The 27,631-nt window shown below is 41.0% G+C and overlaps 1 protein-coding gene across 3 annotated transcripts in view; it reads left to right on the top strand.

The window, feature by feature from the left end:
- Positions 1-27,631, top strand: part of LOC137323994 (phospholipid-transporting ATPase VD-like) — a 231,749-nt gene that overhangs the window by 191,636 nt on the left and 12,482 nt on the right. For 2 of the 3 annotated variants that reach the window (XM_067988174.1, XM_067988168.1), the window contains 9 exons: positions 1,424-1,550; positions 3,061-3,245; positions 7,868-8,171; positions 9,906-9,982; positions 10,783-10,908; positions 12,058-12,258; positions 14,949-15,029; positions 22,397-22,501; positions 25,016-25,203. In XM_067988174.1, coding sequence (XP_067844275.1) covers positions 1,424-1,550; positions 3,061-3,245; positions 7,868-8,171; positions 9,906-9,982; positions 10,783-10,908; positions 12,058-12,258; positions 14,949-15,029; positions 22,397-22,501; positions 25,016-25,203 — 1,394 coding nt within the window. Of the gene's footprint in view, positions 1-1,423; positions 1,551-3,060; positions 3,246-7,867; positions 8,172-9,905; positions 9,983-10,782; positions 10,909-12,057; positions 12,259-14,948; positions 15,030-22,396; positions 22,502-25,015; positions 25,208-27,631 lie in introns of those variants that run through there. The other variant, XM_067988179.1, reaches the window with a different exon arrangement.

Below are 27,631 nucleotides of genomic sequence, written 5' to 3'. Positions count from 1 at the left end.
TAGTATTTAGATTTTTTTTTGCTTTCACCAGTTTTTTCTCCTTGCTGAGGTATCGTTTCCAGTACTTTATCCAAGTGGCACTTACTCATATGGAAACCTTCAGTGTGAATGTCTGCAGGCAATTTGACCTTTGGGGACATCATAGCCAAGCCTGTTCTTGCTGTCATCAGTTGTCCACACTTTTCACAGGGTTTGCTGAATGGTGATTAGGAGCAGCAACCCTCACCAACTGTCCCCTCCTGACCCAGGAGTGCTAAGGCTGATTGTAGCACTCCAACTGCCATCCCAGCTGAGATCAGCTAATTCAGCACAGACTGGGGATCTTCCTGGCACCTGACACCTTCCTGGTCAGCGTAGCTTAGCTACTCAGTGAATAAACTTGCTGTTCCACCAGAGGATCTGAGCAGCTATCTTTACTTTTAGTTCAGTCAGTAAAATTTCCACAGGTCTACATGGCATTGAATGAATGGAATGTACGTAAAAACCTGATGCTATTCAACATGAATTTTGGGTGCCATTGCCTGCAATAGGAGCATAGGAATATAGGAACAGGAGTACATTCAGCCCCTCGAGCCTGCTCTGCCATTTGATAAGATCATGGCTGATCTATGATCTAGCTCCATATACCTGCCTTTGGCCCATATCCCTTAATACCTTTGGTTGCCAAAAAGCTATCTATCTCAGATTTAAAATTAGCAATTGAGCTAGTATCAATTTTAATTTTAATACAAACAATTTTAATACAAACAAAAGCTAAGAGTTATGTCCCTGAAATGTTTTTTGTCCCTTGAGTAATTTTATGTTGGTACTACGAGGCACTCTAGGACTATGAGACGTCAACTGAAGCAATTTTGGCACACAGGAAGGATCTGAAGTAATGTGCTCACAAGTTAGATGCAAATACTCCTGAGTGCTCTTTTATCATCATCCAATCCCAGAGGCTAATGAGTTAGTTACCTTGGAAACTGAATGCCATCTGCTTGATTGTGTGCATTCCTGGTTGCTTGTTGATGTCTTCGTTTGGAAGCTGAAGTTGCTGTTGGGTTGGGTAGATCATGATGACTTAGTGAAATGTTAACCTCTTGTCTGCAGAGACTTCACAGCTTTTCAGAAAAATATACCTCTTCATTGGACAGGTACAAACTGCTCTTTCAGGGCATTTCTAAAGATGGTCATATTGCAAATTGAGAAATGTGAAAGGAAACCAGATGTTCATCATAGCTTTGGAATAAACTAAGTACATATTATCTTGCTGCATCAAAATAAATGTACAAATGGAATGCTACTGCAGTTATCAAGTACTTTTTGTAATGACGGTTTAACCTGGTAAAGATTTTGCATTGTTGGTCGGTGTCCATATTTAGGGATAATAGTGCTCGAGACAGTTCATGCTAAACCTCACATTTGATTTTTTTTCCTGCAGGTGATGAATGATGCTGAGTACTCAGAGTGGCTAAAATTCCATCTCTTAGCAGAGACAAGTATTGATAACCAAGAGGAGCTCCTGCTCGAATCAGCGCTTAAACTGGAAACTAACCTAACGCTGCTAGGTAAATAATGGCAAATACTTACAAACCGTGGAACTCCCTACATTCTTACAGCAGCTTAACTTGATGTGTTTTTTTTAGTATTGTGTTAAGGATGTGTTCAGAATTACAGCAGGTAGTGACTAACCCTATATGAGAGCTACTGAATACCGTTCTGATGGACTGTTTACATCATTATTCAAGATTAGATTGTGGGGGTCTGTGGTTTTTCTTGTTTTTAGGCTGAAGCTGGGCTGATTTATGCACCTGCTATAAAATGCACCATTTTTTTCTGCATTACCTTGGTAGACTGCTGGTAAAATCTTTTTTTTAAGGAAGAACTAGGTCATCGCCTGAGGCATTGCACACAGGGGCAAGGATTTCCTGCCTCTACGCTCGCGAGCCTGCAATCTTTCACACATTCGCTTTAATTCATGGAAATCCATGGGCTAGCAAGCAAAGGACAGGAAAACCCTGCCTCAGGTGAAGCGGGGTTAGAGTGTACAACAGTAATTCATTCTAAAGTCATATATTCTATCCTTATATAATGCTTTGATTTTCTATGATAATTTACAGGTAAATAGCAAAATTTATTGCAATTTGGGCAGCAGAATTTGTTGAAGCAATACAGGCTGAGGAACTGGGAGACTCAAAACTGAGGTGCTTTAGCACCACCATTGGCGGGAGAGCATAATTATAGTATGATTGGTTTACATATGCATTTCCCTTCATAAATGTGGAAAAGTTGACAATAGGAAGTAAGGTCTTGTAGACAGGAAGTGCATGCGGACATAAGAAAGAAAAACTTGCATTTATATGGCACCTTTCACGACCCTAGGATGTCCCAAACGTTTTAAAGCCAATGAGGTACCTTTGAAGTCTAGTCACTGTTGTATAGTAGGAAAAGCGGCAGCCGATTTGTGCACAGCAAGGTCCCACAAGCAGCAATGTGATAATGACCGGATAATTTGTTTTTTAGTGATCTTGGTTGATGGATAAATATTGACCAGGACACCGGGGCAACTCCCCTTACCTTCTTCAACATAGTTCCATGAGATCTTTTACGTCCACCTGAGAGGGCAGATGGGGCCTCGGTTTAACATCTCTTCCGAAAGACGGCACCTCCGACAGCGCAGTACAAGACTTGTAATATATCTTGGATGATTGAATGTCAGTAGGCTGTTCAGCCATTAGGCCTACCAGCAAACTTGATCCTGTCTTCACTTGGTTTACACATATGCACTCGAAACAGGGATCATTAGAAAGCCCGCACAAACAGTTTTTCCACAGGCCTGCACCCTGAGCCAAGGAGCTACTGCCCTGCTTTAGAGGCAATAACTAAAAGCTGACCAGGGATCAAACCTTGGAGCCATTTTCATGATGTTTCAATAAACCTATAGACTTAAACTCAGTTCTGTAATTTTAGATGCATCAGAAAACGTAATAATGCAGCTAATTCCTTGATTTTTTCTTCCATCTGATTCTCTAAATATTGTGCGTGAAAATAATGAACAATTTGTAATTCCATGTTTAGGTGCTACGGGCATTGTAGATCGCTTACAGGAGGGTGTCCCAGACACTATTATGGCACTTCGCAAAGCACGGATAAAAACCTGGGTCCTAACAGGAGACAAACAGGAAACTGCTGTTAACATTGCGTACGCCTGCAAACTCCTGGAACAAAAAGATAGCATTTTCACTCTTAACACACAGAACAAGGTAAATGAAAATCTTTGTGTGCTGTATGGATAGTGTTAGAAATGTAACCGCATATAGTTATTATTATACACGGTATTTAAAAATGTAACCAGAATGAAAGTTCTTACTAAAGATATTCTTTGTATCCAGAGTAGCTGGAGTTTGGTGATGGGGACAGCACTTTTTTCCACCATTTATTTCAGAATTCTTTTGCTTTTTGGCTTTATCACCTTAAGTTCTTCTGTTGCTCCCTTTCCAAGCCCAAGTCCTCTAACTAATCTAAGATCATGCTGGAGTAGGAACAACTCCAGATTCCTCTTCACAATAAATTATCTCCTCTGACCACCATGCACTGCAACTTTTATCCCAGTTCAGACACCAAATGTGAGGAGCTCAAAGGCATTTGCTCTGCTGCTTCTACTCCCTGCGACCCGAACCCCTCCCTTTTGTCCAACCCCATTCCCCCGGGCACTTACCCTCCACTCCGCTCCACAGTATCTTCTCCATCTCTTCCACCCCCATTAACATGTCTCTTCCATCATGCCCACCACCTGCACCTTGAACCCCTCCACCATCCCAGCTGGTGACCATAAAACTTCCCCTTCTCATTCCTGTGATCACTGGCATCAACCTATCTCGATCCTCATTTTTTTTCTATGTATTCACCTTTTGCAGACTGTTATCGTGTATCTTCCTCTACTATTTATTTGGGGGGTGGGGAGGTTAGCGAGTTGGATGGGCCGTGTACTTCTCCATAGCTGCTGTCAATGACAAGAAACATAATTTACCTACTGAATGGACAAATCCAATCCGGCCAATTACCACCCCATCAGTCTACTCTCGATCATCAGCAAAGTGATGGAGGGTGTCGTCGACAATGCTATCAAGTGGCACTTACTCACCAATAACCTGCTCACCGATGCTTAGTTTGGGTTCCGCCAGGACCACTCGGCTCCAGACCTCATTACAGCCTTGGTCCAAACACGGACAAAAGAGCTGAATTCCAGAGGTGAGGTGAGAGTGACTTGACATCAAGGCATCATTTGACCAAGTGTAGCACCAAGGAGCCCTAGTAAAATTGAAGTCAATGGGAATCAGGGGGAAAACTCTCCAGTGGCTGGAGTCATACCTAGCACAAAGGAAGATGGTAGTGGTTGTTGGAGGCCAATCATCTCAGCCCCAGGACATTGCTGCAGGAGTTCCTCAGGGCAGTGTCCTAGGCCCAACCATCTTCAGCTGCTTCATCAATGACCTTCCCTCCATCATAAGGTCAGAAATGGGGATGTTCGCTGATGATTGCAGTGTTCAGTTCCATTCACAACCCCTCAAATAATGAAGCAGTCCGAGCCCGCCTGCAGCAAGACCTGGACAACATCCAGGCTTGGGCTGATAAGTGGCAAGTAACATTCGCGCCAGACAAGTGCCAGGCAATGACCATCTCCAACAAGAGAGAGTCTAACCACCTCCCCTTGACATTCAACGGCATTACCATCGCCGAATCCCCCACCATCAACATCCTGGGGTCACCATTGACCAGAAACTTAACTGGACCAGCCATATAAATACTGTGGCTACAATAGCAGGTCAGAGGCTGGGTATTCTGTGGCGAGTGATCCACCTCCTGACTCCCCAAAGCCTTTCCACCATCTACAAGGCACAAGTCTGGAGTGTGATGGAATACTCTCCACTTGCCTGGATGAGTGCAGCTTCAAAACTCAAGAAGCTTGACACCATCCAGGACAAAGCAGCCCGCTTGATTGGCACCCCATCCACCATCCTAAACATTCACTCCCTTCACCACCGGCGCACAGTGGCTGCATCCATAGGATGCACTGCAGCAACTCGCCAAGGCTTCTTCGACAGCACCTCCCAAACCCGCGACCTCTACCACCTAGAAGGACAAGAGCAGCAGGCACATGGGAACGTTCCCCTCCAAGTCACACACCATCCCGACTTGGAAATATATCGCCGTTCCTTCATCGTCACTGGGTCAAAATCCTGGAACTCCCTTCCTAACAGCACTGTGGGAGAACCTTCACCACACGGACTGCAGCGGTTCAAGAAGGTGGCTCACCACCACCTTCTCGAGGGCAATTAGGGATGGGCAATAAATGCCGGCATTGCCAGCGACGCCCACATCCCATGAACGAATAAAAAAAATGTTTTTCCTTCTCAGCATTGATCTGTGCTATGCTCCTTTGAGTGTATAGCCGAGGGTTAAACTTAGCAAAGACAGCTGGTTTGAGTGACATTAGCCCTGGGATTTGAGTGTGCAATCTTCCGTTTTGGAGTCAAATAAGCAACTATTTGAGCTGCTGGGCCAATGCAGCAGCTATATTTTTGTATAAAATCTGGACAGCATTTCATTTACTGATCAGTTCACTTGTTATCTAAACAGAATAGAAACCAGAAATCAAATATGAAGTCATTCATATTTGCTGTGCTCCCCAATTCCCAATTCAGTAATTTTAAAAACTTCTTTTAAAAAATTCTGATCAATTTGGATTAAAGATACAGTTCTGTTAATGCATTGAAAGGGAGAATGTTTGAGCATTATTTGAAAGGAAGTACTTTTTTCATTTAAAACTGTGCTGCGTATATATGGTGAAAGTATCCCTCAGTTAGACAAAACTAACCAAATGCAATACAATTATGGGTGGGAATTAAAATCCATCACACCAGGTACACCATGATCTAATCTTCCATTGCTTTTTGCTTTGATTGTACTTGTCTTTCAGTTAGTGTGACTGAACGAAGTGAACGTAAAATATTGGACTGTGGGCTGCGTTCAAATATTTTTGGCTCTTGTACTCTGGGCATGTGATGATCCTGTGTTTCCAAATCTGCCTAATTACTAAGATTCAGAGTCAAAAATCAGATAAATCACAATGTCATTCTGCCTTTAAGCAAAATAGTGACAAAGTGTACCCAAGCCACACTCATTGATCTGATTACTTGCTTTGAGCCTTTCTTGATTTGGCACAATATATGCTAATAATGACATTTCTGATTTGGAGCAAGTTCTGAATTTGCTTCCAGGAAACAACAAATGGAATTTTACTTCATTCAAAAGATGAAAAAGAGCCTCACGTTTCTGGCAGTTTTAATGATTGATATATGTTACTTTTTTAACATTGTACTTGTATTCTGAATTTCTCTTTTTAATTCCCGATCCTCACTTTTGATGTGCACAAAATCTTTATGAAATCAACTTATTCAATATATAGTATTAATTGGGAATGTCAGGGATTTGCCTCTGCTGTTCGTGAGAAAAGATGGGCTATGCAAGGTACTGTTCTTCCTGATCAGATGAGTGTCTCGGGCTGGCACATTACTGGGGATGGCTGACCTGTCAGAAAATGGCAGGATAATTTCCAAGTGCAGTGTAGGGCACACTCTGGTGGTCAGGACTGAGATGTACCATGATGCTGCCTTCTAGCTGCACTCTCTTGTGGCTGATTTGAATCCTCAAAGCATATTTGTGCTTATAAAATATCACTTCTGCCATTTAACCATCTCCTGTTTTCCACACGAGTACTTTACAGGTCATCCTATTTCTTCTCTTGTGTGTGTCTATTTTTTGTGTTTTCTCCTCCTCCTTCCCTTTATTCTGTTCCTTTTTTAATTGCTGTTCATCAGTAATAGCTACCAGTTCTGATGAAGATTCCACACTTGGAACATCAATTTATCTGTTCTCTCAACAGATGCTGTTTGATGTGTTACCAGCATTTTTTGTTTTTGTTTCAGTTTTCCAGCTTTTGCAGTTTTTTTTCCTATTTGTGCTTACATTGCTTACTTTCTGTTCTTTCCCGTTTCGGTACTTTAATGGATTTTATAGTGGGTGTGAAGAAACTATGTGTTAACTGTCATTGTAAAATATAGAAAAATAAGAAAATGGTTACTTATCAGTAAATAGAATTTATATGATGTATAATAATTATAATGCCTCTAGCTTTAATACTGAATGCAAAATATGTTACTTCCTACCTAGAAACATTGTTTTTATTGTGTGTTCTACAATTATTTCATCATAGTGGAAAATATTTAAGAGGATGTGCATCTTACTGAATTTTCCTAAAATCCTAAATGTAATTGAGAGACATATATCTACATTTATCATTGTCACTTAGTCACGTCTAGTGGCAATTTCCAACAAGTTATTAATAAACAGAATAGAGATAATGTCAGCATTATTACATTTGCCATCACGCATCATAACTTCCAACACCACTGTGTGATAGATTGCTGTGCAGAAGTGTCCTTATTTTGTTGTGTATATGCTTCTGCCGAAGGTTAATCGATAGGTGTCCACAGTCAGTGTAAGGAAATGTTTGCTAAGTATATAAATCAAGTAATTGATGTAGTTCACTTGGCAGTTTGGTCACCACCAGAAATCCTCTGTGGGGCCTAGGCCTACACAACCTACACAGTGCTTGGTTATTATCAACTGACAATCAAAGCAAGTCAAATGATCTTGGAACTTCTCCCATATCAAAGCATTTCCTTCTGTATCTCCCATGCCCCCTTCCCCAACCGAGGCAGAATGCTTCGATTTCACATGTCATTCCTGTCTAATGTCCTGCTGAGATCTCTTGTTCCAAAATCTCTAGGACTCTAATGCTCATCTGTTCTTCTCATTACAGGAAGCATGTGAAGAGTTGATTAATAAAATTATGGCAGAAATCACAGAACAGACCTCAACTGAAAGGAACACTCATGGTGTCGGCTTTCTTCCAACCTCTTCATCTGATGGGGCTGAGCCTCATATTGGTCTGGTAATTGATGGAAAGACTTTAGAATTTGCGCTGCATGAAAGTCTGGAAGATACATTTTTGGAACTTACTAAACAGTGCCGTGCTGTTATATGCTGCAGATCGACACCATTGCAGAAGAGCAAGGTGGTTCACCGAGTGCGGGATAAACTGAAAGTCATGACTCTAGCAATAGGTAAATAAGTGTCTTGGAGATTCCCTGAGTTGTCTGTGCTGTGTAATTGTAGGTTTTTTTTGTAACTGTAGATGCATTTAAAAGACAGCAGTTTGTTGGTTTTACTGTAGCATGGGGTAACAAGGATGAATGGTCAAATGCAAAATTTCCATACTGTGTAATGTCTCAGGTAAATCGAGGGACCAGGCACTTCCTCACAAGGAGCGAGGAAAAAGTCACACTTTTCTCCTCTTACCCTGCTCAGCAGGAAATCCACCCCTTGTATTAATCAATGCACAAATTGGAAAAATTAATTTGGTATTCTTCTAGCCTCAGTGGTTGAAACTGCTTCATGATATTCTACCTATGATTTTTATTATTGTAACACAAGTTGGGTAAAATTAACATTTTGAAAAGATTTGTGTTAGATTTTGGCTGAAATATGTACATCTGTTTGTTAATAAAAACAAGATTATTTTTCGAAGGAAGCTTTGGGCAAGTACTACGACTGTTGACTACCCCTGGAACACTGCTATACATTTATATCCTGTATATCATTCCTTTTGTTACGCAGACATTAAGGAGATGCTTAATGAGTTGCTGCAAACTTGATCGGCTTGGCTTTGATCTGTTCCTTAGCATTGATATCACTGGAATTAGTCTATTTTGGACACTGATTTTCTTTCTTTTTCTAGTCTCCCATTATTAGTTAAAACATACCAAATACTCAGTAAAGTTGCTCTTAACAAAAAAAGGGCTGGTGATTAATTCAGTTGGCTGTAATAAGGCAGGTAAATGCAGATCTGTCCCAGTGGAATCTCTCTACTGATGTCGGCTCTAGGTTTCGCTGAATGAAATGGAGGGGATGCAGGATTCATGGAGAAGTTTCCCTGTGTAATACAGTACTGATCATTGTTGTAGCAGTAGATCTCCGCAATGGGTGAGAAATGAAGGAACAGAAAGGTGAAGTACTGGCTTCTTTTGGAACGCTGGCTTTTGTACTGTAGTAGTAAATGAATGCATGTATAAATTACAGACTTCTATAATGACCAGTAATAATTAATTTTTGTTCAACAAAATAATTCAATAAAGTAGTTGTCACTTCATTTGTATGAAACAGCAAGAAGTCTGGAGGTCTCAAATCTTCTATTAGGTTACCACAGTTGTGTTCTTTGAAGGCGTTAGATTTACTTGTGTAAAAAGGTTCCTACTCTCCTACGTTTGAGCTTAACTCCATTTGTGTCCTCCAAATTTTCTCCCATTTACATTTCAGGGCAGGGATTCTGGTTCCATCAGCACTGACAATCCCCTCTGGGATCTTACCTTGGCTATTTTTTGCTCAATCCCAGTCCTAGTGCCCCCCCATAGACCACAGATCGAACTAACTGTCCTGGTTTGGATAGCATTATGCCACACCATGCAATGCATTGCCCACTGAGCATCTTCCTACACTTTAATATTCTGAAACTAGTGTATTTTTTTTAAAACAGCTTATCAAAGGGGAACCTTCTACATGAGAAATTGTTTACAAAATAGCAGTTTTGTAAATATGTGATGTAGTGATGTAAGTTGTGTGAAAACACACCTTTGTATCGGATTGTGACATTATCATGACAAATGCTGCCTCTTTCTTTTTTCTCTCTCCAAACCAATATGTCTGCTATATACTTGTTCATGGGAATAGTGCTCATTAAACTAACTGGATTTTCTTTTCATCCTTGTTTTAATTTAAATCTGTTTTAATTTATGATGCAGGTGACGGTGCCAATGATGTCAGTATGATTCAGGTGGCTGATGTTGGAATAGGAATCTCTGGTCAGGAAGGGATGCAGGTAAAGCTACAACAGCACATGTCTATATCCAGATGAATGTGAATATACAAATACAACGTGTGCACCTGGGATACTTAACAATCTTAGTTTGGTTCTAGTTTAAAGATGCAATAAATATGTAAGCACATACTCTAATAGTGTAACTATGACACATTGCAAAGTCTGTAGGGTGTGTTCCAGTTGGCTGCTTTTGAAGCTTTGATTATTTTTACTAGCAATTATTTAACCACTACATTTCCCCGCCATGTTAATCTATTGAAATTCATATCACCCTGCCTATAAACTTTAAGAATTATTTAAATAGCAAAACAGGACAGCCTTTTCTCAAAAATGTGTTTGTACTTTGACATACTAAAATTGTAGTTAACTCAGAGCAGTAATGTTTTTTTGTTATGTTTGCATCATTTGATTATAATTTTAGTCCTAATTTTCCCTTTCACTCCACCTGCAAAGGGCAGTATTGTGCAGCCCTTAACAGTTAGAGATTAATCTACCCACAGGCTGCCTCAATGCTGTAAGAATGAACACTGCCCATTCTTATTTGCCTTCCTTCTATAAACTTGGAGAGTGGAGCACCTCTTAGCAAGTCTAAGTGTGAATGTCAATCAAGACGAAGTTTCAAATTTTGGCCGCCTTGCTGAAAGCTCAGCAATTTTGTGTTATAGTTGGCAGGTCATAGCCTTGCAAACAGCTTACTATAAGTAGTATGTGCTGTATATGTATCGGTGTTTTTCCTGTGTTTATTGACTGAACGCATAAATATTTTTGGATGTTGCTGATTGTCATTTATTATTTTACAGGCAGTAATGTCCAGTGACTTTGCAATTTCTCGATTTAAACATTTAAAAAAATTGCTGCTTGTCCATGGTCACTGGTGCTATACCCGACTCGCCAATATGATACTTTATTTCTTCTATAAGAATGTGGTAAGCGTTAATGCTAAGTACTGTTGCCAAAATACGGATTGGTTTAATTTTTTGTCTAAATAGATAGAAAACAGATTTGGGCTCCAATCTTCAATTTAACTTTGTGCTAAACTTACTCAACAACTGGGAAAGCTAGTAATACGCAGGACAGACACTGCAAAAGTTACTGAGGTCAGTCATCCAGTCCTAAATAGTCAAGTTAAGATGGGCTTTGGACAATAGGATCCGTTTACTGCTCAGCAGAGAGGGTTTTTCCTCTGTGAAGTATCTTGCGACCCATTTCCTGTGTTGAAGGTGTTATATATGCAAGTTGTTGTTCATTTACTTTGTAAATTGATTTACCCATTTTTAGAAATTCTTCTTTTCCTTTCATTTTGATTTGCTTTCCACCACTCCTTGATTTTGCAGTGTTCCCTGACTGAGGCAGGAAAGATAATCTCATTTTAGACCTCTACCATTGATTGCTAACAGATGTGTGGATATGGGCATGGTTTGATTCCCTTTCATGGTTACCCCCTTTAATAAAAACCCCACCTCTCTCCGCTAGTTTTAGTGAGATTGGGAAAATACCACGTGAGGAATGAGGGTGCAGCAAAGTGGTCCACTAATCCCAACATTACTAGTTTATGTTATCCATTAAAGTTTTGTTACAATCTAGTACTCACCTATTCTTTGTAATGCCAAATGCTTTTCAACAATATATTTTGCTTATTTCCTACAAGTAAAAAAGATATTTCCACAGCTTGACTTCATGCTTAAAAATGAGCATCCTCAGCAACTCCTTTAGTAACGTATCTATGTATTGCAGTTTTTTTATTTCTTTAGTAATGATTGATCTGCTTTATGTATTATATGTAGTTGTTTGACCTTTTTCCTGTTTTCCCAAAGAATATCAATTGTAGTTTTGTTTCGGATTGAATTATTTAGTCTCCATGTAGATTAACAGGTGGTTTTAATAAATTTGCAGTTTATACTTTGAGAAAAATAGCACAATTGACTGTAGGAATCCATGATTTTGTGCTCATTTCAAAAGCTGCAGTTTTGTGGGGAAATACAGTTGGATGAAAGAAGTTGTGCTTCTTTGAAAATAAAGTGATACTTGCTGTATCTGCTGCCATTTCTTTTAATATTGGTTTACTCCTCCACCAGGCTTATGTGAATCTCTTGTTCTGGTACCAATTCTTCTGTGGATTCTCTGGTACATCTATGATTGATTACTGGATTCTCATTTTCTTCAACCTCCTCTTCACATCTGTACCACCAATTATCTATGGTATCCTGGATAAAGATGTTTCTGCAGAGTCACTCCTCCAACTCCCACAACTTTACAGAAGTGGTCAACAGTCTGAGGTATTGATGTTTAATAGCTTTATACTATGTGAAAGCTCTGGTTTCTTTGTCTTGAATAGTGATTAACCACCCTAAGACTGTTGTCTTCAATCTATTGGATTTATTCATGTGAGGCTCATCTGCACTGAAAGCTCTGAAACATTTAAAGTTTATCCGTAGATACATGGGGAGGGAATTCTGAAGAATTATGTTGTATAAAGTGCTGGTCAGTCCCCATTTAGAATGCCACGTGCAGGTCTGGTCACATAATCATAGGATATTATTGTCCTTGAAAGGGTACAGAGGCAAACTTTAAAATAATCTTGGGTATCAGCAATTCAAGTTGTGAGAAAAGGTGAAAGAGGATGAGTTTGTTTTCTTTGGAAAAGAGAAATTTTGAGGGGACCTAATTGAAGTTTTCAAAATTATCAGGAGAATTGACAAAGTTGATGCAAGCAAATTGTTCATTGTGGTGAAGGATTCAAATACCAGGGGGCACAAATCAAAAATGAGGAAGGGAAGTCAGGTGGAACTTCTTCAAATAAAGGGTAATAGACCCATGGAGTCCCCTGCCCTGCCGCGAGGAGGCCCCATGCCGTGAAGAGCACTCCCCCCCCCACCGCTACGAAGGGAGCCTCACCTACCAGTAACACCTATTAGAAATTCAAGGACACCGTGTATGATATTCCGACCTTTAATTTAAATGGTCGGAAAATCATGTGCAGCGCGCACCCAAATTTCCAGTACACGCTTCCAGCAGGTGAGACTCCCCGTTGGGATGCAAGTTCATCACTTCTAGAGATAAAAGAGGCTGAAGGTTATTATTGAGAAAGTGGGTTGTTGAGGTTCACTTCCACCAAAATAGCACTGGCTTAAAGGGCCTAATGACCTAAAAAATCTTTGCTGGGAATTTCCTGATCGGCTGCCGTAACTTTGGTGGAAGATTGGCGGAAAACCCATTTATGCTGCAAACTGGCTGGCCGGTCATCAGTAGAGCCCTGGAGTCTGCAGACCGGGCTGGTTCAGGTATCTGATTACTAAGCTTGCCACAGAAGGCTGACTTGGTTCTGAATTTTCATTGCCAGGTGTGTCAGCATAGACACATTAATTCCAAAGAGACCCAGTTTCCTCTTCATTCCCTGCTGTCTTTTCTCTCTCTCTCTCTCTCTCTCTCTTTCCTCCCCCTCCAGAGATGGTAATTAGACAACTGACGAACACGGGCTTGACTACTTTTATATTAATGTGCAGGTCTCCACCTCTGGCCAGTAAATTGTAAATGTTTGAAAATGCATACAGGAGCACTCTCACTCTCAGAACATTTAAATAAGCTCGGTGTAAATTTATAAAGTATCTAAGAGATCCAGTGGGGGACTCACTGAGCACATTGTACGTCCGATTTAACACAGTGGAAATAATTTCTCAGTGACACAAAAATAGCAGCACCCACCCTTGGCTGAAGCTTTCACCGCTGCAATGGCTAGGATCATTAGTTATTAGAACTAACAAAAGGAAACCCTGAAGAATAAAACGATCATTTCTAAGAAAATGTTTTATAATCAGATATGTAGTTGTCATGAATCATCGTAATAGTTGTCCATCATGTGGTATTCCGCAAATGACAAACTTGCAAAAACTGCTGTTACAATAATCTCTAACATTTAGCTAACAAAATATTTGTGATTGAGAATTCAGATCCGTTTCAACATTATTAAGCATCTTTTACACACTCAGTACATACAGACCCATTTTTCTAAATGCATACCTAAACGAATCATTGGCTACAGTTAGAAGATTGTGCCCACCTTTGCAAGCTCTACTTTCGGAAGGATGTTAAGACCATGGAGAGGTGCTGGAAATATTTACTAAGATAATACCAAAGAATGAGACGTTTAGTTATCAGGAGAGATTAAAGAAACTGGGGCTCTTTTCACTAGAGCAGAGAAGGTTCAGAGGAGATCTGATAGAGGTGATAAGGTAAATAGAGAAAAACTATTTCCACTGGTAAGTAAGTTGGTAAGTAGAGAGCATAAAATTAAGATCATCAAAAATATGAAGAAAGAAGGTAGGAGATTTTTTTTCACATTGTGGGTTGTTAGAACATGAATTGCCTTACCAGAAACAATGGTGGGAGCAGAGTCCATAATGGCACTTTGAAGGGAAGTGAATAAATATTTGAAAAGAAAAATATAAGGGGAATGGGACAAAGTGGCTATCTCTTTCAAGGAGCTGGTGCAAATGCACTGGGCCAAATGGCTTCCTGTGTTGTAAAATTCTGTGATCCTAAATAGAGACACATTCAACTCCAAATTGTCTCGGCATTTGGATATTTCCAAACAAATTTGAATGAACTCAATTGAAATTGATTCTGATTCAAAATTCTTTGAGTCATGCTTTCATGACTCAGTATTTCATCACTCGGGGATTGAGCCCCGCCCCCCGCCAGGAAGAGCCCCCTTCCCGGCCAGGAAGAGCCCGGCCATGAAGAGCCCCGCCCCCCGAGCTCAATAATACTCTTCCTTCCACTTTTGATTTTATAAGTGGACACATTATTCTAATTATAACTGACTAAATATCAGTAGAATTACTAGTTATATACATACTGCTCATTGTTATTCTTAACAAACTTAAAGAGAAACAATTAAGTTAAAGTGAGTGAAACAAATAGTTCTTAGATTTTACACTGACTTCATTTACTTTGTACTTTTTTGTAGGCCTACTTATCATCAACGTTTTGGATCAGCATACTGGATGCCTTTTATCAAAGTCTCGTCTGCTTCTTTGTTCCATATTTTGTAAGTACCTCAGCATGTAGTACATTGAGTTACAATAGGTATGACTTATACATGGAGGCGGGAAGAGAGCGGGTTGAAAGATAATCAGACGCGAAGTAAAGCTGGCTGGACGCAATCCGCGATCACGACCTTAATGAGGGCAATAAACTTTACTTCCGGGTTTCGCGCCCGGCAGCCAGCCTGATTGACAGGCTAGCTGGCTGTCGGGCGGGAATTGGAGAGGAGGGAGGGAGAGATCGTGGGCAGTGGAGGACGTGGGGGGTGCTGGCCATGGAGGACGCGTGGGCCGGGAGGTCATCAGGTCGGCAGAAGATCGGAGGAAGTCAGCAAAAGATCGGAGGACATTGCCAGAAGATCAGAGGAGGTCGGGAGGAGTTGGAGGTATGGGGGGATCTCTGCCATCGGGGGAGGTCGGTTATGGGGGTGTGGTCCGCCATCGGGTTGGGAGTCTACCATTGGGGGCGGGGTGGGGCGGCCAATCATGCCAGGTGAGCTTGTTGGGCCTGGATGAAGCACTCCTGCTCCTCCTGGCCCACAAGCAGTGCAATAAAGGCACTCACCTCATGGATCCGGCCCTTCTCACCTGCTTTCACCTGATGTGAATCAGAACCGATGGGAAACCCAAACAGGTAAGGTTAAATTCATTTTACATTTCTAACACACAAAAGATTAAGTGCCTCAACTATCGCGGTGATGCACATTGCCCCTTTAACTATCGGCCCGCCGGCTTTAAGTGGGGACGGGACTTCTGGGTGTCTGTTGCACGCGCATCCAAACGCACTTGGATTGAACCCAGAAGTGGGCGCATTGGAGCCGGGATGGGGTCCTGCTGAAGAATTCAACTATTTTTACTATTCTTTCTCCCCCAGCCCTTGGGGGCTAAAATTATGCCCATTGAAACAGCACAGAAACAGACCATTTGGCCCAACTAGCCTATGACAGCATTGAAGCTCCACAAGTGCCTCCTCCCTCCTTACTTCATCTAACCCTATCAACATATCCTTCTATTCCTTTCTCCCTCATGTGTTTATCTAGCTTCAACTACTCCTTGTGGTAGCGCGTTCCAGATTCTTACCACTCTCTGGGTAAAGAAGTTTCTCCTGAATTCCCTATTGGATTTATTAATGACTATTTTATATTGATGACCTCTAGTTTTGGATTCCCCCACAAGTGGAAACATTTTCTCTACGCCTACCCTATCAAACCCTTTCATTATCTTAAAGATCTCAATCAGGTCACCCCTCAGCCTTCTCTTTTCTAGAGAAAAGAGCCCCAGCCTGTTTAGTCTTTCCTGAAAAGTATATCCATTCAGTTCTGGTATCATCCTTGTGAATCTCTTTTGCACCTTCTCCATTGCCTCTATATCATTTTTATAATGTGGAGACCAGAACTATATGCACAGTACTCCAAGTGTGGTCTAACCAAGGTTCTATACAAGTTTAACATAACTTCTCTGCTTTTCAATTCTATCCCTCTGGAAATGAACCCCAGTGCTTGGTTTGCCCTTTTTATGGCCTTATTAACCTGCATCGCTACTTTGCAATTTGTGTATCTGTACCCCGAGATCCCTTTGCTCCTCTATCCAATTTTTAGACTCTTATTATCCAAGCAGTATGTGGCCTCCTTATTCATCCTACCAAAATGCACCGCCTCACACTTATCTATATTGAAATTCATTTGCCAATTACACGCCCATTCTGCAAGTTTATTAATGTCTTCTTGCATTTTAACACATTCTTCCTTTGTAATAACTACACCCCCCAATTTTGTGTCGCCAACAAATTTTGAAATTGTACTTCCGATTCCGAGTCCAAATCATTGATATAAATGGTGAACAATAGCGGTCCCAGCACCGATATCTGTAGAACACCACTTCTCACCTTTTGCCAGTCTGAGTACCTACCCTTAATCCCTACTCTCTTTTCTGTTTTTTGGCCAGCTTGCTATCCATTCTGCTTCCTATCCCCTAACTGCACATGCTCTGACCGTAGTCAGTGCGGTACCTTATTGAAGGCCTTTTGAAAATCCAAATATACTACCTTTACTGCATTACCCTTGTCTACTCTTTCTGTTACTTCTTCAAAGAATTCAATAGGGTTGGTCAAGCATGACTTTCCCTTCTGAAATCCATGTTGACTTTTTTTTAATATTTTCATTTACTAGATGTTTTTCTATTACCTCTTTGAGTAAAGATTCTATTATCTTTCCTATCACCGACGTTAAGCTAATTGTTCTATAGTTGCCTGGACTGGTTCTATCTCCCTTTTTAAATATAGGAATAATATTAGCTGTCCACCAGTCCTCTAGCACTATTTACTTTTCTAATTAATTTTTATATATATATGTAATAGTGCCTCTGCAATCTCTTCCCTAACTTCTTTAATATGTGATGCATTCCATCTGGACCAGAGGTTTTATCCTTTCTAAGTTTGATTAGTTTAATCCTCTCTAAGTTTGATTAGTTTATCAATTATCCTCCCCCCCCACCCTTTCTATCTTAAATGTCTTTATACCTTTTTGGATCTCCTCTTCTAATGTCATAGCCACTTTGTTAGTCTCCCTGGTAAATACTGAGGCACAGTAACTATTCAATATTTCTGCAATTTCGCTGTCATTACCTGAGAGTTTATCTTGTGCATCGCTTAGTGGCCCTATCCCTATGCTGATTTTTCTTGTGTTATTTATGTGTCTGTAGAATACTTTACTATTTCTTTTTATATTCCTTGATAATTTAATTTTGTAGTTCCTCTTTGCTTTCCTAATCGCTACGTATTCCCTTTTGTCATCCTCCCCTTTATTGTCTATGTACTTAGAGTCTGCCTTTTTTATAGTTTCAGTTTTACCCTTATCTCTTTATTTATCCATGGTGTTTCATTGTTGGCTGGTTTGTTCTTATTTTTTCAAAGATGTATATTTCTCCTGAACTCTTGATCACCGTTTTAAATATTTCCCACTGCCATTTATCTCTTTGTTGGTCAATTTTTTTTTCCAGTTTACCTTCCTTAGTTCCATTCTCATCCCCTCAAAAGTAGCTATTTATAATCTATTATTTAGGCCTTTGTCTTACTTAGTCTTTCTCAATCATTATGTAAAACCTCACTATGTTATGATCACTATTGTCTAGATGTTCCCCTACACTTACCTCTCTTACCTGTCCTGTTCATTTCCCATTACTAGATCCAGCAGTGATTCCTCTCTTGTTGGGCTTCTCACATACTGGGTAAGGAAGGAGTCCTGTACACATTATAAAAACTCCATTCCCTTTTCCCCTTTCCCCACCTCTTCTTGCCAGTTTATTTGGGGCAGTTGAAATCACCCATAATTATTATTCAATGTTTTTTTACTCATTTCATAGATTTGCCTACATATTTCTTCGTCCACTTCCCTTCCATTATTAGGTGGTCTGTAGAATAGTTGCTATTGCGTTTTGTTTTCCCTGTTATGCTTTTCATCAAAAAAGATAAGTTTCAAGAGATGGGGTAGATTTTCACTTTTGGAAAGGAAAATCAAGCAACGTGTATAAAGGTCGGCCGATCTGCTTCTGCCTGCTTTCCGCCACCTTGAAAATTGAAAATCTACATCGTGATTTTTCTCTCTGGAACAGCAAAGGTAGTAAGATGATGTTCCAGATTCTTTCACACAATTTAGTGAATTTATAGGCAGCATTTTGTGAAATATGTATGAACAAGCAATTCTAGTAAATTAATTATTAAAGGGTCGCTTTCATGCCTAAATTATTTGGAAGGCTTTTACCTCATGTTTCCTGTACGGCAAGAAGACGCTCTCACTGTCTCTGCTGCCTTCAAGCTGATTCTAGAGCTGCACATGCTGGGAAAAAAAGTTTAGTACCAGCACGCCTTTAGTCAGCTGTGCAGTCACATTTCTTCACATCAGGTCTCAGCTGAGCTGGGTGGTGGAGCTGAGGGGTGTGGTTCTGTCTTAAAATTTGCATTGAGACCATTGATGAGGTTCAGCGCGGTGCATGGGGCTTTACGCTGGGCCTCAGCTGGGCTGGGTGGCAGAGAACAGGGCTGTGGATTCATGTGGTGCTGTTTGATAGTAGAGAAGGATGTACCAAGTGTTGAGACTGTTGATGACGTTCAGTGGGGTGCATGGGAGTCTATGTGGAGGTGGGGGAATTGTTGAAGCAGTTGGATAATTTTGTGGGTAAATATGTGATTTTTTTTTTGCAAAATGTTGAATATTTTGTGCATTTATTATGAGATGAAGGGCCAAAGAACTGGCTGTGGACCAGGGAACAGAGGAGAGAAGATAAAACAGCCGCCGGGTGGGGGAGGTAGTGTGGGGGGCACGCAGCAACATTCTCTTTCATAATTTTATATTAGTTACAGTACAGGGGGAGGCCATTTGGCCCATCATGCCTGTGCCGGCTCTTTGAAAGAGCTGTCCATTTAGTCCCATTCCCCTGCTCTTTCCCCATAGCCCTGTAAATTTTTTCCCTTCAAGTATTTATCCAATTCCCTTTTGAAAGTTATTATTGAATCTGCTTTCATCGCCCTTTCAGGCAGCGCATTCCAGATCATAACAACTCGCTGCGTAAAAAAATGTTTCCTCATATTCCTCTTTTCCCAATCACCTTAAACCTGTGTCCTCTGGTTAGCCACCCTTCTGCCACTTGAAACAGTTTCTCCCTGTTTACTCTGTTAAAACTGTTCATGATTTTGAACACCTATTAAATCTCCCCTTAATCTTCTCTGCTGTAAGGAGAACAACCCCAGCTCCTCCAGTCTCTCTACATAACTGAAATCCCTCATCCCTGACACCATTCTAGTAAATCTCTTCTGCACCCTCTCTACACCTTGACATCCTTCCTAAAATGTGGTGCCCAGAATTGAACACACTACTCCAGCTGAGGCCTAGCCAGTGTTTTATAAAGGTTTAGCATAACTTCCTTGCTTTTGTACTCTATGCCTCTATTAATAAAGCCCAGGATCCCATATGTATTTTTAGCAGCCTTCTCAACTTGTCCTGCCACCTTCAAAGATTTGTGTACTTATACTCCCAGGTCTCTCTGTTCCTGCACCCCCTTTAAAATTGTACTATTTCGTTTATATTCCTCTCCTCATTCTGCCTACCAAAATGCATCACTTCACACTTCTCTGCATTAAATTTCATCTGCCCTGTGTCTGCCCTTTTCACCAATCTTTCTATGTCCTCCTGAAGTCTGTTACTATCCTTCCCATTGTTTACTACATTTCCGAGTTTTGTGTCACCTGCAAACTTTGAAATTATACCCTGTATACCCACGTCCAGGTCATTAATATATAACAAAAAGAGAAGTTGTCCTAATACTGACCCCCGGGGCACACCACTGACTAATTCCCTCCAGTCTGAAAAACAACTGTTCACCACGACTCTCTGCTTTCTGTCCCTTAGCCAATTTTTTATCCACGGTGCCACTGTTCCTTTAATCCCATGGACTTTAATTTTGCTAACAAGTCTATTATGTGGTACTTTATCAAATGCCTTTTGAAAGTCCACATACAGAACATCAACCTCACTACCCTCATCAACCCTCTCCGTTACTTCATGAAAGAGCTCAATCAAGTTAGTCAAACATGATTTTCCTTTCACAAATCCGTGCTGACTTTCATTTATTAGCCCATACTTTTCCCAAGTGCGATTTATTTTATCCCAGATTATTGTCTCTAAATGTTTCCCTACCATCGATGTTATTCCTGGAGAAGGGCCGGGGTGGGCGGGGGGCTGCTAGAAAGACAGGAACCTGTGAGCCAAAACTGGAAAGTAAATTTTAACAGAAAAATGAAACCATAAATATAAAATTTGAAAAATCGCCTGAAATGTTAACTTACCCAAGGAGTTTTTAAAAATCAAGTCAGAACTGGAAAACAAAGCTGGAAAATTTGTCTCTGCAGCACCACCAAGTGACTAGAGCATAAGCAGTCAGACAGACTCTCTCATAACATTGGAAAGCCTTATTAGGTCAGTGTTCCCTAAAGGCATCACAGGCAAAGGGGCTGATTAGGACTTTTCGATGAATGTCACAGGACATATCAAATGTAATAATACATAATAAATATAATAATTTCAGTTCATAGCTGAAATCTTTCTGGCTTTTAAAAGGCCACAGCCCTCATGCACTTCCACTTAATGCCACAAAAAGCATGCATCATTTTTGTCTAAATTTGTGAAACATTTTTTTATGAAGACTTTGATGGTATTTTGAAGCTACTCCGCCTGGTTGGAATGGGACAGTTTTGGGTCAGCCACCAGTTTTACCGCTGACTTTAATGGAGTGTAAAATCGAGGAGGGCGTAAAATGAGTGGCCGACCTGAACCCGTCCGATTCTCGCCAGGTGGATTAGGTTAAAATTGCCCCCATTGTCTCTGTAAATTATTTTATGAGTTGAGTATTGTATAGCACGAGATATTTGTGTGCTACTAATTGGAAGGTTCAATGTTCTGATCACTAGTTCAATGTTTCTAGTGGCTAATTCTCTTCTGCACCTTGATTTTTCTTGCATCGTCACTGCTGTGCTTCATTTTCCTCCAGCCTTTCTTCCCCTGTTACTGAATTCTATTTACTGACCACTATAATTCCCATTGTTTTGCTCATTTCTTACCAGCTGCCTCCTTTTACACATCTTTATCACAGGATCTTCTTCATTCCCTGAAACCTTTCTGCAAATACCAGCTCCAAGCACTTATATTGACAGCACTCTAAACTGTGCAGATTGAACTCCAGCCTCTCATTGACTGACACTGAGCTGCACCACAGAATTTTACTGGGCTAGTGATAACCCAACCAGCAGACTTTTGTTTAATTTAATGTCTTATCAATTTAGCTAACCGCATTGAAAATATACAAAATTCATAATTATTTTGGTACAGATAATATGCACAATAAGGGTTGGTGATATAGGGAAAAACAAACCACTAGTGAATTGGTCCTTCTAGGCTGTAAATTATGATGTCTGTCATCACTTGGTGGGTTAGAGTTCAGTCAGGCATATTCTCTTGAGTAGTGGAAAGTTCATATTCACAAGCGTGCCTGTTGCGTTGTAAAGACTAGCAGAAACACAGTTGGACCTGTTTGAACTCACTGTTATCTATGTGGTGGGGAATAAAAGGTATTAATAAGGAGTACATTTACCGAAGGATGATTAAGTTAAGACGATGCACATGGTAAGATTGATTAGATATTCTAATATGATGTAATAATTAAGTTGTAGGGTGCTTAGGATTTCCTGCTGTGGTTAAAATACAGCTTTTTGCAAGTTTTCTAACAAGTTCACAGGCAATCATAAAAATTAGAAACTGGAACCTAATGGAATCTTCAGCATGGCTATGGTAAGTTGTATTAAAATGAATCCTTTTCTTTTCAGACTTACTTTGGCTCAGATGTGGATATCTACTCATTTGGTACACCGATCAACACTGCCATACTGTTCATAATTCTTTTGCACTTAATGATAGAAGGCAAGACTTGGGTAAGTGTAATGAGACCTTCTATGTTCCACAATTGGATATAATTTACTTATTCCACTGATAGTATAATGCTGAATTAGTATATTTCAACAAGGCATTATAAATTTAGATATTTTCTCATTCTAGTATTCTAATCCCTACTCCTATGAATTTATAAGATATATGTTACGCAAAAATCACCTGAATAACATAAACTCAAATAATGTCCTCAGAATAATTCTAAATGATCTGGTTATATTTTATTTTTTGGTACAGAGATGTTACAGCAGTTCTCAAAAGAGTTAACCATCATGTTCTCATCCATGTCTTCATCACCTCAAGACTTAATTTCTCCAACATTCTCCTCACTGGTCTCCCAGCTGCACCCTACACAAACCCCAACTCATCTAGAATTTTGTGTCCCATATACTGTCTGCACAAAATCCCGAATAACCATCACCCCAGTCCTGGTATCCTGTTTCACAGAATATTGATTTTAGAGTCCTTATCTTCCCCTCAAATCTCTCCATGACCTCCCTCCCCTCTACGTCTACAAACCTCTCCATTCCTATGTCCTAGTATGCATGCTCCGCTCTTCCAAATCAGAGTTACAGTGCATCTCCCCCCGCTCGACATTGATGGCAGATCCTTCCGATATAGCGCCCCTACACTCAATCTTTCTCCTTAAACTCCTCCGCTTTGCTACCTCTATCCTCTACTTCAAAAGACTCCTCAAAATTTTCCTCTTCAACGATATTTTCGATAAACTTCTCTCCTACTTCCTGCACTGTGTCCACCACATTCCCTGTAAAGCTCCTTGGGACACTTTGTTAGTTTAATATTCCTATATAAAAGTAAGTTGCGTTTATTAAATAGAATCTGTTAACAATGCTGATACATTCTGACTGACACAACGTTATGCTCCAAGTCGACTTCTAATTTAGCATTTTTTAAAATCATTCTACGTATAATTATTGTCTTGTTTTTTGTTCACAAAATTTGATGGATTGTTTTAGTGATATTGATTGTGTAAACAATCAACAGCCTCAACACTTGGTGCACCCTTCCCCACTATCAAACAGCATCACATTCTGAGCCACATGCACCGCGCTGAACCACAACAACAACTTGCATTTATATAGCGCCTTTCATGTAGTAAAACGTCCCAAGGCGCTTCACAGGAGTGTAATCAAACAAAATTTGCCACCGAGTCACGTAAGGCGATATTAGGATAGGTGACTAAATATCTAAATAAAGAGTAGGTTTTAAGGAGCGTCTTAATGGAGGAAAGAGAGGTAAAGAGGAGGAAAGAGAGGTAAAGAGGAGGAAAGAGAGGTAAAGAGGCGGAAACAGCAATGTGAAACTAAATCTAGGTCATTATGGTCTTGGCCACATTTTATTCCAGTCTATAATATATAGATTGACTCGATGCTGAGTTAACTGATGAGGGTACTGAGTGTTCTTGTGCTAACAGCCAGTAAACCAATATTGTGAGTGGGCAGCTTACTCAGTAGGCTTGAGTGAATTGGCAGTGATATTTTTGAAAGCTGAACCCAGATCTGACTGACTGATGGTGCAGGGCACCCCGCTATTGTTGCAGTGACAACTTAGCTTTCATTGCGTGTGGGAATGTTTTTCTTGATCAAAACAGAAGTTGCAGTTCTCAAGAAATTGGAATCAAGTTGAGTAAGGCCTAGTTGTGATTTAGCCTAAGGTGGGAGGAGTGATGAGTACGTAGAGAGTGTGAACATGCCATGTTTATGCCAGATAATTAACTCACTTATGCTGTTCAATCCAGTATTTCTCTCTGAGCACTTCAAGCCTTTAATAAATTGGAGGGACACTGGAAGTTAGATGTAGCTCATGGGTTGATACAAAAGCACCATTGCATGCAGCACAACATCAAGTTCATTTCTTTTTCTAAAAATAGCACAAATATAACTTGTTCACATTTTGGCTTTTCTGCCCTTTCTTTGTGTGGATTCCCCAAGCTGTGCATCATTCCATCATTGGGAGGATAGCAGATGATCTGCTCTAAAGCACCTGCCACTGTCACTAACCAGTTACTAGGAGGTGTGCAGGAAGGAATTGGACAGTCGGCTTCCAAATTGTTTCCCCTTCCTGTGGAAAAGTGCAGTTCCTTCCTCTGGGGTCAAGATCTATGTGAGCAATTACGGAGGTTGTAACCATGTCAACCTGCTCTCTGGGGCAGCATGCTGACGCACTAAACTGCTGCACTACTGTATCCCATAACCTAACCTGTGGCATAAAGGTGGACATGATCACATGGTGGCTTCTTTAGATTGTGGTAGAGAGTTACTGCAAATTATTAGAAACAGCAGTAAGCGCCTGATTAAAATAACAAACTCACACCTTTGGTCAGGTACGTTGCTGAATGTAAGAAGAATTGGGTTCTTTAATGCCATAAAAATATTTAGTTTGTTTAAAAGCAATTCCATGCCAAGGTTTAGGTTTTCTATGTTTTTAGAGTAATTACCTGCACCAGTTAATTTACTAATGATGTTTTTGTGTTTCAGACATGGATTCATTGGGTTGTAATGGCAGGCAGTGTTTTACTTTACTTTATGTTTGCACTGACTTTTGGAGGAACTTGTATAAACTGCAACCCTCCATCAAATCCATACTGGATCATGGAACAACAAATGTCAGACCCACTCTTCTACCTGGTCTGTATCCTTGCTACAGTGGTAGCTTTGCTCCCCAGGTAATGTCCATTTCTGTTTCAAGTGGTCAGATATCCAATTTCAATGTGCAGTCAATGTAAAACTTGTTCAGATTCCTGCTGAAAACTCAGTATTAAGTTCGTCAGTTCCATTAAACACTAGAGCACAACAATATTGTGAGGCTATTCAGCAGATCCAGTTTGGCCTGTTGGTTAAATCCTCAGCCAGGAGCCAATCAACACATTTTAACTTCCCTCCTCTCCCCGAGAATGAAGAATCTATCTATTTCCTGAAAGTTTGAAACGAGTCAGTTGCACCAAGTGAAGGTCTCTTCACAAGATGACAACTCTATTATCTGAGGACCTATCAAATACTTTTTGAAATTCACAACATATATTATACAACACATTACTTTAAAGCACAAACTCTAATACATCTTCAAGAATTGCAGTTTTACCAAGTTTCCTTATTAGATATAACTTACTTTAAATAAACCTACATTGGCTTGGATTTGTTAGCTTTACTGGATGCACTTACATTGGATGCACTTGAATTTCTTTATTTTGTAATAGAAGCCAATAGTAATCCATTGTTGATGTTGGATATAGTAGCCATATATTTTTTTAAAATTTGTTCATGGGATGTGGGCGTCGCTGGCGAGGCCGGCATTTATTGCCCATTCCTAATTGCCCTTGAGAAGGTGGTGGCGAGCCGCCTTCTTGAACCGATGCAGTCCGTGTGGTGATGGTTCTCCCACAGTGCTGTTAGGAAGGGAGTTCCAGGATTCTGACCCAGCGACGATGAAGGAACGGCGATATATTTCCATGATGTGGAAATATATCGCCGACCAGCTACGAGATACCGCCAGACAGACGAGGCAACGGAACTACGCTGCCTACATGAAAACCAAGAGCAGGAAGCTTGAGAAACTCGGCATCACCACCAGCATCAACCAAGCTTCCCCTGGTACCACGGTTGCAACCACAGGGAAGTCTATCGTCAATTTGTCCGACCACACCCTTCAACCAGACGAAATCGAAGTTCTCAGCCGAGGGCTCAATTTCTGCCCCACTACCAAAATGGACCCCACTAGTCTCGCGGCAGACACAGAGGAATTCATCAGGAGAATGAGGCTCCGGGAATTCTACCACAAACCACAAAATTTCAGCAGCGAACCCAATGAGACAATCAACGATCCGGAACAGCAGACAGAGGGATCCGCGATACAGCAACCGAAGAGGAAAGAGTCTCACTGGACTCCTCCAGAGGGTCGCTGCCCTCAGCTTGACATGTATGCTCAAGCTGTCAGGAAATGCGTCTATGCCAGATTCATCAGCCGCACTCGGAAGACAGTCCAGAATGTCACCCGAGCACAACGCAACGCCATCAAAGCTCTCAAGACCAACCGCAACATCGTCATCAAACCAGCGGACAAAGGAGGAGCCATAGTCATACAGAACAGAACGGACTATTGCAAAGAAGCATACCGACAACTGGACAACCAGGAACACTACAGACGGTTACCCGCAGACCCGACCAAAGAACACACCCATCAGCTCAACAAACTGATCAAGACCTTCGATCCAGACCTTCAAAACATCCTACGCACTCTCATCCCACGTACTCCCCGCGTGGGAGACTTCTACTGCCTCCCAAAGATACACAAAGCCAACACACCCGGACGTCCTATCGTATCAGGCAATGGAACCCTGTGTGAGAACCTCTCTGGGTACATCGAGGGCATCCTGAAACCCATCGTACAGGGAACCTCCAGCTTCTGTCGCGACACTACAGACTTTCTACAAAAACTCAGTACCCACGGACCTGTTGAACCAGGAACACTTCTCACCACGATGGACGTCTCGGCACTATACACCAGTATCCCCCACGATGACGGCATCGCTGCGACAGCATCAATACTCAACACCAACAACAGCCAATCTCCAGACGCCATCCTACAACTCATCCGCTTCATCCTGGATCACAATGTCTTCACCTTCAATAACCAGTTCTTTACCCAAACACACGGAACAGCCATGGTGACCAAATTCGCACCCCAATACACCAACATTTTCATGCACAAGTTCGAGCACGACTTCTTCACTGCACAGGACCTCCAACCAACACTATACACCAGATACATCGACGACATTTTCTTTCTATGGACCCACGGCAAGGAATCACTAAAGAGACTACACGATAACATCAACAAGTTTCATCCCACCATCAAGCTCACCATGGACTACTCCTCAGAATCAGTTTCTTTCTTGGACACACGAATCTCCATCAAAGACGGGCACCTCAGCACCTGACTCTACCGCAAGCCCACGGACAATCTCACAATGCTCCACTTTTCCAGCTTCCACCCTAACCACGTCAAAGAGGCCATCCCCTATGGACAGGCCCTGCGAATACACAGGGTCTGCTCAGACGAGGAGGAACGCGATGGACACCTACAGACGCTGAAAG

The sequence above is a fragment of the Heptranchias perlo genome, chromosome 1 (assembly GCF_035084215.1).
Source record: "Heptranchias perlo isolate sHepPer1 chromosome 1, sHepPer1.hap1, whole genome shotgun sequence".
NCBI lineage: Eukaryota > Metazoa > Chordata > Chondrichthyes > Hexanchiformes > Hexanchidae > Heptranchias > Heptranchias perlo.
The sequence above is the reverse complement of the archived record's forward strand: the minus strand, read 5'-3'. Positions and strand labels throughout refer to the sequence as shown.